At 42.4% G+C, this 17,338-nt stretch overlaps 1 protein-coding gene across 2 annotated transcripts in view; it reads right to left on the reverse strand.

The window, feature by feature from the left end:
- GXYLT1 (glucoside xylosyltransferase 1) overlaps positions 1-17,338 on the reverse strand; it is a 45,104-nt gene that overhangs the window by 22,737 nt on the left and 5,029 nt on the right. The window contains exons 2-4 of one of the 2 annotated variants that reach the window (XM_015407363.1): positions 8,276-8,298; positions 7,434-7,438; positions 4,945-5,037 (exon numbers count right to left, since the gene is read on the reverse strand). The exons of the other annotated variant lie outside the window; for it this stretch is intronic. Coding sequence (XP_015262849.1) covers positions 4,945-5,037; positions 7,434-7,438; positions 8,276-8,298 — 121 coding nt within the window. The remainder of the gene's footprint in view (positions 1-4,944; positions 5,038-7,433; positions 7,439-8,275; positions 8,299-17,338) is intronic. 2 annotated transcript variants of the gene reach the window in all.

Raw genomic sequence — 17,338 nt, forward strand, 5'->3', positions numbered from 1 at the left:
GCGGGATATAAATCCAAAAATAAATAAATAAATAAATAATGTGGAAATGCAATGGAATAATAGCAGAACAAGTGCTGAAGAGGACGCCCAAAATTATCACCTCAAACCACCTTGTAAAAAAACCCTGAGACCCTGGAGAGCCACTTTACTCCGTTCGAGCCCGACGCGCGCTCTGAGTAGCGTGGGGGGGGGGAGAGAAGCTTGCAATGCTCAGCTGTTTCATGTTCTTCCCTTGGGTCCTAGGCTCAGACCATTTATATTTGTAGTTTATATTTCTGGGGGTGGGAAAGGTTTGAGACTAACCACAGCTAAAATATAGATTTCAACAAACTCAAGGAACTTCAGTTTTGCAGAGATATATTAGCCCTTATGTGGGGCTCCTCCCGGGTCCCAACGATACCAGGTTGGCTTCAACCAGGGCCTGGCCTTTCTCAGTGGTGGCTCTGCACTGGTGGAACAAATTCCCGGAAGACACTAGGGCCCTGTGGGACCTTTTACAGTTCCGCAGGGCATGCAAGATGGAGTTCTTCCACCAGGCATTTGGCTAGGGAGCCGCACTTAATAAACATAAGACCCTGCACCCCAATACCATCACCAACAGCCTGTGCTCCACTGCCATGAATTGGACTGAGATGTCAGTCCCAACATCAAATGCTGACTGTACGTTTACTGTAACTGACTGCTACTAATACCTCACCACTGTGATACAAACTGCCCACTAGCACTTTATGATGATGGACTGTATATTTATATTTGCTCTGTTTTATCTGTTTTTTAAACTTTGTCTTAAAATTCTTATGTAAGCCACCCTGAGCCTGCTCCAGTGGGGAGGGCATGGTATAAATCAAATCAATCAATAAATAATAGCTTTGTCTTTTTCTGTGTCCTTTATAAAGTTTATATCTCTGCTACCTGGTACTACATTTTATGACACACATGGCCAAGCCTGACAAAGTCCAATTTATTTCAAATCCGGCCTTCATAAGAAACAAGTTCAACACCCCAGGTTTCGAGCCTAGAATATATGCAGACAAGAAGAACAGTCTGGATTTATACCCCTCCCTTCGCTACCCAAAGGAGTCTCAGAGTGTCTTACAATCTTCTTTCCCTTCCCCTCCCTACAACAGACACTCTGTGAGGTAGGTGGGGCTGCCACAGCTCTTTCAAGAACCACTTGTGGGAGAACAACTCTGAAAGAACTTGTAACTGACCCAAGGTCACATCAGCAGCTGCATGCGGAGGCGTGGGGAATCAAACCCGGTTCTCCCAGAATAGAGTCCGCACTCCTAACCACTACACCAAACAAGCTTTAAGATCACTATTTTGCCAGTTAAAAGAAGTGTGCTTTGAAATACAAGTTTTGCCTCAGCTTTTCCAACACTTGACTATACCTATTCATCCCCTGCCTGTTAAATAAACTTAAGATTTCTGTTTGAATGTTATTTTGTCTTAAGTGCCATTTCAAAGGGTAAAACAAGAGTGTTCCTGTTTTCCTCATCAAGTCCCTGGGCTGGGCTAAAAACCAAATTATATTCTGTGAAACAGGGTGTGACAGACTATCAAAACCAGAAATATTAACATGCTACTTGGAGCTGCTCAGTCACAGCAGGGAACAAGACTTATAGTGGAATATATGCCAGATAGTGGGGGAGTAACTTCCTGAACTGTCCCTGTATAAAATACATTGAAGGCTTAGCCAAAGGAAGTAGCAGTATTGTTCAATTTATTAATAAAAGCTTGAACTATCACGTCTGCTCTAAAGTGAACAGTATTAGTGACAAGCATTAAAGAATAAGGCGAGTATTCAAAGAACTCTTTCAAGCATCGCCAAAGGTTTGTTCACAATGATGATTCTGTATAGACTAATACCAATATTTACTAGTTGTTTATAAATAATATGACTGGCAGTTAAAGAACAACCCAATAACATCAAAATAGGCATGTGTTCTTTACCCTTAATCACTTCAGAGCCGCCTGCGCACAGGAGCTTCCCATTCTGCTGTAAAGAGAATACTACAGACACACAGATATCTCCAATGGATGCAAAATCTGTAGTTGCTGAATCCCATTTTTAAATACAGTCTTTCAAAATAACAGATAAGGTTCCTACTTTTATTAGTTTAAAAGTTACAAGATAACTTGATGTTTGTTTAATCAAATTTTGATTTTTTTAAAAAAAGTTTAAATCAGGTTTTTATATTTTAAAGTTTTCATACTTTTCATTTAAAAAAAACAACATTCCTCAAAATGAAAGTTACGGGCCATATTCAGGAGCTACACTAAGGCCATTTACATGTGTTATCACATTTTAGGCACCTGGATAAAGTTGGAGCTTATTTGCCCTCCACAAAATAGTTGAGAATTCTAGCTTGGGTCAGGTAGGGCAAAGTCCAATTTGCTCAGGTATCTCTATTTGGGCCTTTAAACCAACTGGAGTTTATTTCTGTGCAGGAAGGAAAGGAGGAAAAGAGTGAGGGAAGCATGCAACTCCAAAAAAGCCATAATTGTGCCCATCATAGTAAATGGGAATTGAATCATGCTTAGCATGATCTGAATGCAGCCATAATCTCCTTAAACTGACTAATGATCACCCATCAAAACAAAACATCCTTTTCTAATGTGAACAACCACTACAGGGGTAAATGTAAATATAACTTCTGAGGCTGAGCATTACAGGTGACACAGTCAATCTTTTAGTTGTCATATATTGCTCTACTATAACAATAGTTCCTATGTATTCTTTAGACATACACATAGGGCTGCTTTAGTAATTGCCTAGAATTGCCACAGACTCTATGGTATTGCCACAAACTCTATAGTAAAACTATAGAGTTTCTGGTGATTCCTAGAGCTATGTGACATCACTTCTGGGTTTTCCTTGGAAGTGATTCTTATGCCACATGCAACACTGACTTTTTAAAAAAAATTATCCCACTGTTGTTTTGAGTGGCAGTAGGCAAGAGAGCTGCTGGTGGGAGGCACCCCACCACTGTGGGAGGCCTGGCAACCCTACATGTACAATCTATATCTAATAATGTGTTTATTGTTTCAATTTGAATAATTTTGGTAACAATTAATATGTTATAATGTGTTTAATTAACAGTGTTCAGAGTTTTCAATGTTATGCATAACCATAATACCCAAATATGCTGGTAGCCATCTATATATATAAAAGAAAGTCCCCTCACCGTAAAATCAATACGCAGGCCAAATCACTGGACCTAGAGACACCAAATTCGGGGAGAGCGCTCCCACCATGGGGTAGGTGTTTGCTAAGAAGGGATTTTTAGAAATTCGATCCCTAAGTAGGTCAAAAGGGGGGAAATGTGCTCCCCCCATTGATTCCTATGCGGCTGCCAGGCAGCTCTCTCCCTGCACCCCCCACTCTCTCATTGGTCAGCTGCAGATCTCAGAGTTCTGAGGTAAAAAAACCCAACAGTTACAGGGGACTGCAGACAGCTAATGACAGTTGAGGAAATCGGGAGTGGCCAACAAGCACCTGTGAGGTTCAGTAATGCTGCTGGCCCAGCCTCTCCGATGGCTTCCAACACACTCCCCCCACCTCCTATACCTAACAGGCGGTTGTCTGTCAGGTGCAGCCCCACCTCCACAGTGGCTTCTAATACCTCCCCCCTCCCACTCCTACACTGGACAAGCAGCTTCCTGTCAGGTATAGGAGAGGAGGTGGGATGGCTTCCAACACACTTCCCCCACCTCCTACACCTAACAGGCAGTTGTCTGTCGGGTGCAGCCCCACCTCCACAGTAGCTTCTAATGCTCCTCCCCCCTCCCCCTCCTACAGTAGACAAGCAGCTGCCTGTCAGGTGTAGCAGAGGAGTGGGATGGCTTCCAACACACTCCCCCCACCTCCTACACCTAACAGGCAGTTGTCTGTCGGGTGCAGCAGCCCCACCTCCACAGTGGCTTCTAATACTCCTCCCCCTCCTACACTGAATAGTCAGCTGCCTGTCAGGTGTAGGAGAGGAGGTGGGATGCTTACAGCCACCGGGGAAGTTTGCTCAGCATTATTGCCTTAGCACTGCTGCTGGCCCAGCCTCTCCGATGCCTTTAAATACAATCCCCCCCAACACCAGACAGGCCAGTGTCCGTCAGGTGTAGGAGCAGGGCCAGGGTATGAATGTTTATGGGGAGATAGTAAAGGACATTTCTAGGAGCCATTTCGATACGGGCCTCCTGCATGAACCTGAAGAAATGTCCACCCAAGGCCGGCCTGAGGTGTTTCTGCACCATAGGCGAGTGCAGATGCCAACCTCCCGGTGGGGCCTGGAGACCTCCCAGCTGGCCGCCTCCTTGCCAACCTCCCGGTGGGGCCTGGAGACCTCCTCGCCCCGGCTGCGCCTGCTGCGACGTGCCCTGGTGGGCATCCTCCTGACCCTCGAGCTAGCGCTCGGCGCATTTCTCCCAGGTAGGGAGGCTGCGGGGCAGAGGGGCGGCGATGCCCAGCTCCACGAGGAGGCTCCTGCCTCGCCTGAGAACAGGCCAGCGGGCAGGCTCCTCGCCCCCCTTCTCACCCCCTAAATATGCCAATCAGCACAATTTTATATGCTAAGTTATAAATAATGCATTTTATGTTGATAAATCAGTAAAATAAGCTTAGGTTTGACAAGAAATAAAGTATTGCATGTATTTCAATCCCCCCCCCCCATTTCAATTTTTTTCTTACGAAAACAAAGTTTTCACCCATGACTTCCAAATTTCTGGAAATTTTACATCTCTAGTGGCAGTGGTTTGTCATGATTTAAGTTATTTTGATGGGAATAAATCCAGTCTGCTTCAGGGATATGGACACCCTTGGAACACTATGGCACAAGGAATGTAAGGGGAAAGAATCATAATTATTTCAACATTTTCTTAAATTGTCAAATAGTTACTAGCAAGGCTAAAATTATCTAATTGAGCAATTAAGACTCTGTCAAAGCCTACCTAAGAGCAGCTTCCCAAAAGCAGTTCATTCCACAAACATCAGAGGGCAGCATCCAATAGGAATTCCAGTAAGATACAGACACCTTCTTACACCTAACAGGATAAGACAGAAACAATCCTGTATGAATATTATTTGTCTTATATCATGGTCCTAATGGAATATTTTTGCTTGCTCATAGAAAAATTGTAACTAATTAATTAACAGTGGCTGAAGGTAGAGCTTTATGGAATGTCTAACACTAGTTTATTACATCCCAGGACAACTGTAGTAACTCTGCTCAAGATTCTTACAGTGCAATCCTAAATGCAATTCTACTGAAACATGATTTACTTGTTGGCTCACAGCAGAATTTCTTAAATATATCAGATTATTTCTTGGCTAGAAAATAGCAAGCTTAAAAATATTTTCTAAAAGTCAGGTATTTAAAACCTTTTTCAAAGTCCAAATGCTGAATAAAAACTGTCATTACACACCACTGAATTACTTAAAAAGGCATTTTAACTTTTACTTTTAAAGAGATTCCCCAATCACTGACCATGGTTCCACCTACCATTTTAACATCACTATTAGGTGCCCCATAAATTAAACTGTAAAGTCTTTGTTGCCATTTTCACTTATCCCTTCTCGGTTTCTGCTTTGTTTTTGTTGTTTGTTTTACTTCTAGTCTAACATTTTGCCAGTACAGAAATGCTAGTCAGCACAGCTTTTGTCGGTGTGTGTGCACGCACTAAATCCTTCATCTTCAGAAGCTACCCCTACCCCATAATTCTCTGTTGTGTCTCCTACTTTGTGGAATCGCATCCCTCCCAATACTCTTATCATTCCACAGCATTTGTAAAATACAACTGTTCAGGATAACATTTTTATAAAGTGAACAGGGCTGTAATACAAAGGAATTATTCAGGAAGACACTTTTACAAAGGGCTATAGGTTATGGCCCTTTTTACTGTATGCATTATCTTATTCTTACTGCATTGTCTTTTAACTCCTATAATCCAGTTTTTCCATTTCTTTTACATCACATCTTATGCTGTTCCTGTTGAATTTTTAAAAATTTTGCAACTGCCTTAAGTCTCAATGAGAAAGGTGGGCTATAAAACAAATAAATAATAAATATCTTCCATGGAATGGCCTTCTTCCCTCTAGGAATCACAATTACTGGTGGACTGCATTTGCGAAGGGAAGCCGATAAAAAGGCTGAGCTAGGAATTTTATCTATAATTTGCTAATGAGCACCTACTCGCTTTGTTGAACATTTCCTCATTATAAATATAGAATATATTTTAAAACTCAGTCATTTTTAATTAAATGGAGGGCCTTCTGTAACACAATATTTAAAGCACTTAAAATATGCTTGTACTTAATCTGTAATGAGAACTACACAATGGGGAGAGAGCAGATGCTCAGCAGTTCTAAACTGATAAAAAACTAGTCATCTGTTTTAACTTCAAGGCAGCCATGTTTCATGAAATCCATCTATCAATACTAATAGGTCCCCTGAAGTTGGCTATTACACATTGAAACTGAATTTAGTTATTTACACATTCAAGTGAAAAATGTCCTGATGATTTAACAGGAATACACATTGTAACGACTGATAAAGCACACTGAAAGGGAGAAAGATCCTACTACTTCAATGAGATTTCAGCTCAACTTTATACACTTCAGTTCTACAATTTTAAAGTTATACAGTGTTGATTGGACAACAGTTTTATATTAGCTGTGTCACTGTCTAGTCAGTAATTTCCAAACAGTAATCTCCACAAAAAACCCTTCTCTGAATTACTGTTCCTCCTGAAATTTAATTAACACAGTATATTACATTATACTGAAAGGCATTAATCAAATGAGGATATGTGTCTAATCAACCAGTTAATGTATATTAAACTGAAACTGCTTTACAAAGAATAGCTGCTGCAACACTTGCACTGAAGCCAAGGCACCGCCTGTACCCTTGCGCCAGAGCTGAAGCTTCCTTTCCAATCTTATACATTGCTGTGCCCATGGAGAAGTGCATGAAATCATACTCTATGTTTGGGGGGGGGGGGGACAAAAACCAGCAGCTTTCCTATTTAGAACTGAACCTCCATCCGTTTTAATTACAGAGTTTGAACAAGTCAATACAAAGCCAACTGAAAATAGACTTCCGAGGTGGCAGAAGTGTGCTTTCTGTACAGCAAACAATGGAGTCAGAATCGCCTCAGGCAAGTTTCCTGTGATCATTATAATGCTTCTGTATTAGTCTGATTCCTTTCAGCTAAAAGAACTGTAACAGCAGTTACAGTATTGCATCACATCTTTCATCTAGTACCAAGAAGCAATTGAAAAGATTTGTATAGGCATGACCAGAGATTTCAACAAATTACATCTCAATCCTTACCTTACTTATATTTAAATGAAAAATACATTATGCTGAAGTGATTAACTTTCTAACGTGTAATGACAGGAGATCAAGAAGTGACTCATGGCCAACAGTATCGGAAAGAACTGATCCTTCAAATACCATAACGTTGCTCACAGCACATTAATTTCTATCAAACCCCATATTTTTAGCTATGAACAGGGGTAATTTCCTGCCGGAGCCCACCAGAATGACGCTCCAGCAGTAAGGAGCCCAGGGGCGGGCACATGCAGCAAGCCCCGCCCCCAGCAGCCCTCAGTTGGGCCACGAGGAGCACGAAGGAGCAAGGTAAGTTGGTGGGGCCTCCCCATGCCTTCCCCGGCACGCCCGCCGAGGCGGATGGACCAGGGAAGGCCTGCAGAGCCCCCCCCCACCTACCTTTTACAATACATGTATGAATGTATTTCCTTCTTCACTTGGTGTAAGCTGCTCCAAACATCTGTCTGGAGGTGGGGCCAATCATGGCTTTTCAGAGTGTATTTCTGTGTTGTGCATGAAGTAGAATATGTGCTCACTTCAAACTTTGTTGTGTTAGCTTCATGTTCCTGTTAAAATTGTAATACCTTTTTGAAAATACTGGTCAGGACCCAGAGAACCAAGCCCAATGTTAATCTATATATCTAATTCCGAAGATGCCCCCTGTGTGCAGATACCTAAATCCGTGCATCGGGGGCACCTGGGGGGGAGGGAGATTTTTGTGCACACTTGGTACGGTCCCCAGGTATGCACAAAAATCTTAAAACCTGAAAAAAATACCGGGGGGATACTTAAATCCCCCCAAAAGTAACAGAGCATCCCCTGCACCTGCGCAGGGAACGTTCTGCGAACTCCCTCGCTGCCACCGCTTGGGGGGGGAAGAGAGCAGCGAGGCCCGAGCGGAGGCGGCGGGGGGGAAGAGCACCGAGGCAGCGGGGGCCCCCGGAAAGGGCAGCGAGGCCCGAGTGGCTTGCCGCTTGGGCCTCGCTTCGAAGCCGGGGGGTGAAGGGAAGGGGGGGAGATCAAGCGGGGTGTGTGGAGGCGACGGGGGAGGAACCGGCAGGATGGGGGGAACTTACCTCCTCCTCCTCCTTCCTTCTCTGCCTCCTGTGTGGAGGTCCCCCCCCCGCGAGTATCGCGGGTCCGGCCCCCTTGTTTTTTCTAAACTAGCACCCTTCGACTGCCATTGTTACATAGCGAGTTGCTTGTGAAACTGAAGTTTAAAAAGCTGTTCGTGACATGATCTAGCATGTTGGAGAAGAATTGTTCAAAGGGTCCAAGTCATTGATGGTGGCTGAGGTTAAAAAAAACCCTTCTTCTTTAGTTCAGGGTCCTACCTTACAGAAATGTTGTGAGAATAAAGAGTGAAGGAGAACCATATTTGCTATGTTTAGCTTCTGAAAGGAAGAATGGGATAAAAATTTGACTGCTGTCCATTGCACTGCTCCATTATGAATCACTTTCACCAGATGTGTAAACCCCTCCCCTTCAATACCATTGCATGTTTTTTGTTTCTCTTCCCCCACCCTTTAGTTCAATGCTGTATACTGCCTGTCTCTAGCATTGGAAAGGATAGTTGCCACCATAGCAAGATAACTGTCCATTATATGGGAATGGAATATTGCACTACTAGCAGTGGAGAAAGGAAAACTGGAACATTTTTGAATACATGTGAATGGTACGGGGATGTTAGTCCGTAAGGCATTTGCTTGGGCTCTAGTACCTTGATTTCAATGGGATGTGTAGCTAAATTCTGAGAACGTTTCCCCCAGGATTAAGTTTTATTGTATTCCAGGGGGCTATTGCAACCTTAGTCATTTCGCAGAAAAAGAAGTGCAGGAGCTAATTAGCATAACTCATTAGCATAACGTATTTGCATATGCCACACACCCTGACATCACCAGAAGTGTGTCAGAAGGCAGGAGAGCTTGTACCTGAATAAACCTTGGTCTTAAAGGTGCCACTGGACTCTTGGATTGCTTGCTATTGGGGGGAGGGACATGCAGATCTGCCCTCACAGAGGAGGGAAAGCTTGTACCTGAATAAGCCTTGGTCCTAAATGTGCCACTGGACTCTTGGACTGCTAGCTATAGGGGGGGAGGGACACGCAGATCTGCCCTCACAGAGGAGGGAGAGCTTGTACCTGAATAAGCCTTGGTCTTAAAGGTGCCACTGGACTCTTGGATTGCTAGCTATGGGGGGGGACACACACACAGATCTGCCCTCAGAGAGGAGGGAGAGCTTGTATCTGAATAAGCATTTAAATCCCCACCCCGAGTCTCTCAGAGTTGACATATGGTATCTGGCTGTACCTCCCGCTTGGGCAGGAAATTACCCCTGGTCATAATGAGATTTTCTGAATTGTGCTTAGTATTGGACCAATTCTAATATTTTATTAAAACTTTTTGTAAGGTTGCACATAGATCCTTCAAAACCTTTGAAGTTTAACAACTTGCAAAATATGCTCTTGGTTTGGTCCAATAGAAGATACCGTTTTTACCTATTTTATATTTCACTTTGTGGTATCAATAAAGTAAATAAAGTTTAATACAAAGACCCAAGGCAATAATTAATCAGAACTCATTTTAATAAACACAGTAAAGGTGGGAATAGATACTAACACACACACACCTTTTGTTTTACTGAAGACTGAGAGAGTAATGTTAGTACCACAAAAGTGCACTGATACTTTGAATTCCATTTAAATCAGGGGAAGGCCCTGCAAGGAGCGGGGAGGCCATTTCACAAGGTCGGAACCACTGCTGAATGCACGCAAACAGGCTAATCTGAAGCCAGGACTGTCCCTGCAAGGATTTGTTCCCACTCATTTTGTTTTCCCCATTTCTTCCAGAGGGAGGTAACCCCCCAACATCCTGCTGCTTCAGCTATTTGTCAAAGATAACTAGCAAAAGATGTTCTATCTCAGCCATCGTGTAAGTAAAATCATCATTCATAACTATTTTAACTAAAGGAGAAAGGGGGAGTCATATATGCTGAGGGGTGGTTTAGTTTTAACTCCCCCCCCTTTAGGCCCGAACCTGGATGGCTCAGATCTCGAAAGCTAAGCAAGGCCAGCCCTTGTTAGTTCTTGGATGAGAGACCACCAACATAGTCCAGGGTTGCGATACAGAGGCAGGCAATGGCAAACCATCTCTGTTTGCCTCTTGCCTCAAGAACCCCAAGGGGTTGCTGTAAGTCAGCTACAACTTGATGGCACTTTACACAGACACAAACATAACTTTTTGGATGCAACTGCAAGTCCTTATGAGTTTTGACACATTAAAACTGTTTGTTCTTGGAAAACCTCTTTGGATGTGTTGATCCATCTAGCTGGTGTAGTGGAGACAGAAATGTTTACGGTCGTGCATGTCAGATATGAATGGGTGTTGTACCTTTAACCTTGGCTGCTTCCATGGAAGGGGTCTCTTGGCACTGTAGACAAGATTACACATCAGCAAAATGCCAGAAGCAGAACACTAACTGGGGTTCCACACAGTTTTTAAAATAATGCAGGACTCTGCTCCCCTTAATGTTGCAATGTCACATTCCCACACAGCCTGCTTTCTTAAGAGCAGCTGTGATATGGAAATGGTTAGTTAGTTAGACCAAGAAATCTGCATTTTCCATCAACTGAGCAAGGGAAACAATTCGTACTGGAATCCTCTTGGAACATACTGCATCCAAATTTTGCTAAGAATCAAGAGTATTTTTTTTTCAGCATCTTACGTAACTGCTATTATTACAGTGTCTGGGTTGTAGACATTCTAATAGTTCCAGTTCAGTAATACCATGGTTCTGCTTAAATACCATCATCCTTTTGTAGGTTAGAAACTACCCACCATGTTCCCTCAAGAGCACTGAGATCGGGGGCGCTCCATCGTCTGGAAGTTCCAGCCCCCCGAGCTGCGAGGTTGGCCCATACTAGATCTAGGGCGTTCTCGGTGGCGGCTCCTTCCTGGTGGAATGAGCTCCCGGAAGAGATCCGGGCCCTGTGGGACCTTGTGCAGTTCCGCAGGGCCTGTAAGACGGAGCTCTTCCACCAGGCCTTTGGGTAGGAGCCGCCGCCACCACCATCGCTATACCATCTTCGATGTACCGTCCACCTACCAGATTCCATGGAGGTGGTTTAGTTTGAGTGTGTTGGGGCGCCTCCACTACTAAGTTCATGGGTCGCAAATATGAGCCGCTGAGTATCTTGTATAATGTATAGATTGTATAGATTTGAAGCACCACTTTTATTGTATATGTAAAATTGTTTTATTGTTTTACTGTTTTAAACACTGTTGTTAGCCGCCCTGAGCCAATGGGTAGGGCGGGATCAAAATCGCAAAAATAAATAAAATAAATAAATAAATAAATAAATAAATGAAAAGGAAGAGTATTTCAGACTACTTTGTTGGGACCCCAGCAAAATGTGGAGTGATTGAAGACTGTCCCTCAACATCAAGGGAATCATCAAGTAATCCAGATGGAATGTCAACTTGGTATGGAACTTGAAAATCCATCGACCGGCGAGTCAAGACATTGCATTTCTGCCTCTGCAGTTAATGAGAGCTTCTGGCCCACTTGTTGGACTGTAGAGCAGAAGAATGATCCCCTCCAAAGAAATGACTGGTTATTTTTCAATGGTGGCAAGTTAGGTTGCTCAGTGTGTAAAAATGTTGGAGCCTTAGGGACAGAGAAGAAAACTGTGGGCATGCATATTTCTAAAGAGTGGATATGTGGCGAGGTGTCATTTAATGGAGAACTGAGGAAACAGCATTTAACATCTCTCAGGGATTTTTTTGTGAACATAGAGAAAGTACAGGTCATAAAGCTGCAGTTAAAATCACAGCTGAAGCAAGGAAAGAAACACTGAAAACAGTTATGTTTGAGGTCCCAAGAAAGAGAGATGGAAATCACCAAGAAAATATTCTGTACAGCATATAAGGTGGCTAGAAAGAACCAGTCTTTTAATGATCTTGAGGCTGACATTGATTTCCAAGAGTAAAATTTCATTGATACTTGATAAATCTACTACTTTGAGTCAGAAATCTGTACTGATAGTGTATATTCGCACCTACATTGAAGAGATGGACATGGAGGACCCTATGAATTAACTTCATTGGCTTGACAGAGCTGGACAACGTGACAGCAAATGGAATATTCAGAAGTCTACCCTTGAGTCACTAAGGATCACTGAGGAAGTCTTAAAGGAAAGTTTGGTTTTGTTGACTTGTGATGGGGCTGCAGTGATGATAGGATCCCATGGAGGAGTCGCAAAACTTTTCAAAGACAGATTCCCTTCCATTATTGTATGGCATTGTGCTAGCCATAGGCTGGAATTATTAGTCCATGATGTCGTGAAAGAGGTGTGTGGCATCAATAGATTTAAGAGTTTTATGGACAAGTTATATGTCATGTATCATTCATCTCCAAAAAATGCAAGGGAGCTCAAGGCATGTGTAGCCACGTTAGAGATGGAGGTTTTGAAAATTGGAAGGATCCTGTCTACAAGATGGGTTGCCTCCAGTTACAGAACTGTTATGGCTGTGTGGAAGGTTTACAAAGCCCTAGTGCTTCATTTTGAAAAAGCTAAACCTGAGAGTGGTCGAGATAGAAAGGAGAAGTGCACATATGAAGGTCTTCAGAAAAAGATTACATTAGCAGAATTCATTTTGGATCTCAGATTACTTTGTGATGCTTTGCAAGAGCTCTCAGAAGTAAGTGTAGATCTGCAGGACAGAAATATTGATCTGTACAGAGCCCATGGCAAGATTGAGAGTCTTTTTGAAATATGCGGGAAGAGAGGCACTGCTCCAGGTCCTTACTATACAGAAGCACTTGAGGCAACAGAAAAGTTGCAATTTAAGGGTTTCCAGTTGCATATAAGAAATAGAATTGATGACCCACCAATCTCCCCAGTTGCATTCTATAAGCAACTTAAAAATATCTTCAAAAAAGACTGCTTTCAAAAGAAGACACAGAATTGTCAAAACGTAGAAGAGTCCTGGAGTAAGAATTGGCCAGAAAACCCCAGTGACTGTATTCTCTAGGGGAAGCAGAAATAAGCACATTAGCAAGAAGGTTTCAGCTCAGTGAGAGAGAAGTCATTCGGGCCTTCAGAGAGCATCTAAAAAACAGAGAAGAAATGCCCAAGGAACTGTCTCATAATATTAAATGGATGCACACAGTTTGATGGAAAAGAAGATTTTACCTGTATAAATAATCTAGGAACAAGTGTAGTAGACTATTTTGTTGCTTCTGCTGACTTACTCAGAAGAGTGAAATTCGTGGAAGTGAAGGATTATTTGAGGGGAGTGATGATCATTATCCTGTACAATTATTATTATGTCTAGATGTTTATGATCTCTCATCTAAGATAACAAACTTAGCACTAACCCAGACATATAACACCTTAAAGATTGCTAGATGGAGTGAAGCCGTTGAAGCGAAAGTGAAAACACAAATGGACCCAATAAAAAACAGATACACAGGTTCCCAAATAATTGAGAACATGGGTAATATGGAATTTTTAACGAATTGACTTTTTCAAGCCTTCCTTGGTGACATCAAAGCCCATGGGACAGGGTTCAGAAAGAATTGGTATGATTCTGACTGTAAGGCGCTCAGAAGATCAATCAGGTGCCTACATAGACAGTTTAAAAATTTAAACAGAGCAGCAATTTTGCCATGTATTTTGAAACTGAAAAAAGCATATTAGAAATGATTGAAATTTAAGAATTCTGAGGGCTGGAAAAGAGATTGGAAAAGTCTGCTCTGGGCCATAAAAACAAAAAATGGAAAAAAAATTCTGGATCAAAATTGCAAAAGGATTAAACGCATGGCTCCCTGTACTCTGTCATATTCCAGCCACTATTTGGGAAGCTTTGTTTTACCTCTAGTTTTGCAAATGGAAATAAAGATATGCAGGAAGGTAGGGCGATGTTGCCATTGGGTCTGAAGGAATGCCCCCCAGTAGTGGCTAGTGAAATTAGGACTTTAATTAAACAATAAAAAACGGAAAGCAACTAGACCCGATTTAATAGCAGCAGAACTATTCAAAATTGACTCAGACTGGTGGGCACAGATTTTGGCTGCTTTTTTCATGGAAATAAACAAGATGGGAAGTATGCCTAAGATCTGGCATCCTGCAATAATTGTTCTGATCTATAAAAATGGGGCCCCGATGGACCTGATGAATTACTGTCCAGTAAACTCGCTGTCCACTATAAGAAAATTTTATGTTGCTATGCTTCTTGAAACGTTGGGATCTTGGGTTGAAGGAAATAACATTTTAGGAAATGAACAGGCTGGCTTTAGAAAAGAAAAAAGTACCATTGCCATACCCTCCACTTGATAAATACACAGGTTCTGGAGAAGGCATGTTGGCAACTGCCTTCATGGACCTAAAATCAGTGTTTGATACAACCTCTATACCTCAGCTATGGGAAAAGCTGAAGAAATATGGCATTGAACCATGTCTCCTTTATTTAATCCAACAGCTCTACAACCACCCCTCTGCCTAGGTTAGATGCGGGGCGTTAAGACTGTTTATCAGAGCTGTTTATCCTAGACAAAGGAGTCAAAGCAGGGATGTTTACTTGCACCCCTGTTATTCAATTTATATATAAATGACTTCAGATCCTGTCTCCTGAAGGAAGCATGTCATCTTCCACTTCCACGAAGTTCCAATCATTCTATATGCTGATGATGCAGTGATAATGTCTCGATCAACAGTGGTCCTCCTCAAACTGATACAAAATTTCAAGCCGGATCGGGCCCCCGGGGGAACTCCACCCCGACGTGCGCGTCACCCGGAAGTGACGCGACCACGCCAGGTACGCTGGGGGCGGGGCCACGGCAATCCGAGGGAAAACTCTATGGTTTTCCCTCGTATGGCATGGCCCCGCCCCCAGCGTGCCTGCCATCGTCACATCACTTCCGGGTGACGTGAATGCGGCGCGCGCGCACGCACACCAAAAACCAGCCGGGAGCCCCCCGCTCCGGCAGAAGATCGACTTGGCAACCCTAACCTATTATCATCACAAAACCCTCACAAACATGAAGGGAAAAACTCATTACGAATCTCAACTAAATCTTCTTTGACTTACATGAAGAGATTGTTTTCTGTTGCTCCTGCCACAAAACAAAGACACTGTTTAAATGAAGTTTGTGTTAACAGGAAAGAGCTCCTGAACAAACATTGATAGAGAACATTTTACCCCTTGGTTGTGTGTTGCCCTGTCAGATGTACAAATATCCTTGCTTTCACCTACCAGTAGCTCATTTTAGACATTCATTTATTTTAACCATCTGCTACTCTTAGCCTGTGAGCACAGACTATCAACCTCAATAGGAATCCCCAACACTGGCGTGATTTACCAAAATAACATCCTCCATACTCTTTTGAAAGTGCAAGGATATGACATTTCACAACTTCACCCCCAAAAGAGGGAGTCAGGCTGGAGATATGAAGGCTCAAGGAAAACATACACGAGAGCGAGAGCGAGAGAGAGAACACAAACCACTTTTTTCCCATTTTTGCAATGGAAAACTTGGAAATGCAGGAAAGATTGTTTTGATTAATAGAACTGTGCAAAGATGGAAAGATTAAATACTCTTCCCTCCTTGCTCAGCCCGGTTTGAAAGTGGGACCCTCCATATCTGTTTTCACCTTGAAAGTAACTGCTGTTCCAAAGGAGAGAAGGACTGCACAGCACAGGAGCAGATAGCAACTGTCCTAACACTTGTGTTTTCTCTCAACCCCCATCTGTTTTTTCATGCCTTACGGAGGTAGTGGTGAACGTCTGAGTAATTCCCAACTGTTACAGCCTTGAATCAGACATAACATAATGACAACTTTTCCTGAAACACAGGGGAGGTGCTATATCTGGGAACATTGCTCAGAAGAGTCATGGGTGGCATGTCAAAAAAGCATATGCAGCTCTGAGCTACTGAATATTACTGACCTAGGACATATAGCAACTCCCCCCCCCTTTTTTCTTTCTTTTTTCTTTTCCAAATCAGAATTTCTTGAGGAATAGATATAACTAGGCTATGCAATTCCACCAATACTTATAAAGCTAATATGGCTTATAAAAGGCATTGATAGCAGGCTGATTACCATGGAATACTGGCTATCAAGGTATGACAAGACATTGGATTCTGTTTAGTTAAAAATTCCCTTAAATCCAGTAAGTTAATTTCTCATTTTGCAAGAAGGAACCACCAGACCCAACCTGTTGAGCACACCAGTGTGCATGCTTCAGATAAATACAGTAAAAGATATATAATACCCTTCTTAATGATATCTAGTACTGGTCTCCACTCAGTTTAAACTGAATCAGTCCACTACTTTAGTAAACATTACTCTGTGAGATATCCCAGACAATTGCTTCCACTTAAGGGGGAAAGTGCCACATAAAAAGATAAATTTTGCAATACAACAATGGGCACAACACAGGCTTACACTGTTTAACCATTGATGTGCATTGTTTAAAAAACATCCAAAGGAAGACCAATGATGGAAAACATTGTTAGCCTTATACAAACATATCCTTTGAGGAATATACTTGGTATATATTAATTTTGGGATCCTTTGTGGAAGCTGAAATTACAATGGTTGTTAATTAGGATACATTTGAGAATGTTGGATGGACACACAGTGTTTTGCTTCTCTATCAGTTTAACCTCCCCTCTTGCCTATTCACAAAATGTATTTATTCCCTTCTGTCCCTTTCCTAATTTATTTTCAGTAAGATTTTTTATTATTGTCACATACATTAAGTTTAATAGACAAAAAAAATATTGAAGTAAAAATTAAATGATCATAAAAACAAGTGCCATTCTACTCACACTTGCCTGTGTGCAAACTACTCAATACCCTGTCCTCCAACCTGCTTAACTGTCGTTGTGCTTGCTCCCTTTACACCAGTGTTCTGTGCTAGGCTTCTGTTTGTTCATCTGAGCCCAGTCTGCTCACTGCTCTCTTCTGCTGTGGAGAGGGGTTTGTTAGGTACAGGCCCAGGAAAAGT

Source organism: Gekko japonicus, unplaced genomic scaffold (assembly GCF_001447785.1).
Source record: "Gekko japonicus isolate JY-2015 unplaced genomic scaffold, Gekko_japonicus_V1.1 scaffold290, whole genome shotgun sequence".
In the NCBI taxonomy this organism is placed as follows: Eukaryota; Metazoa; Chordata; class Lepidosauria; order Squamata; family Gekkonidae; genus Gekko; species Gekko japonicus.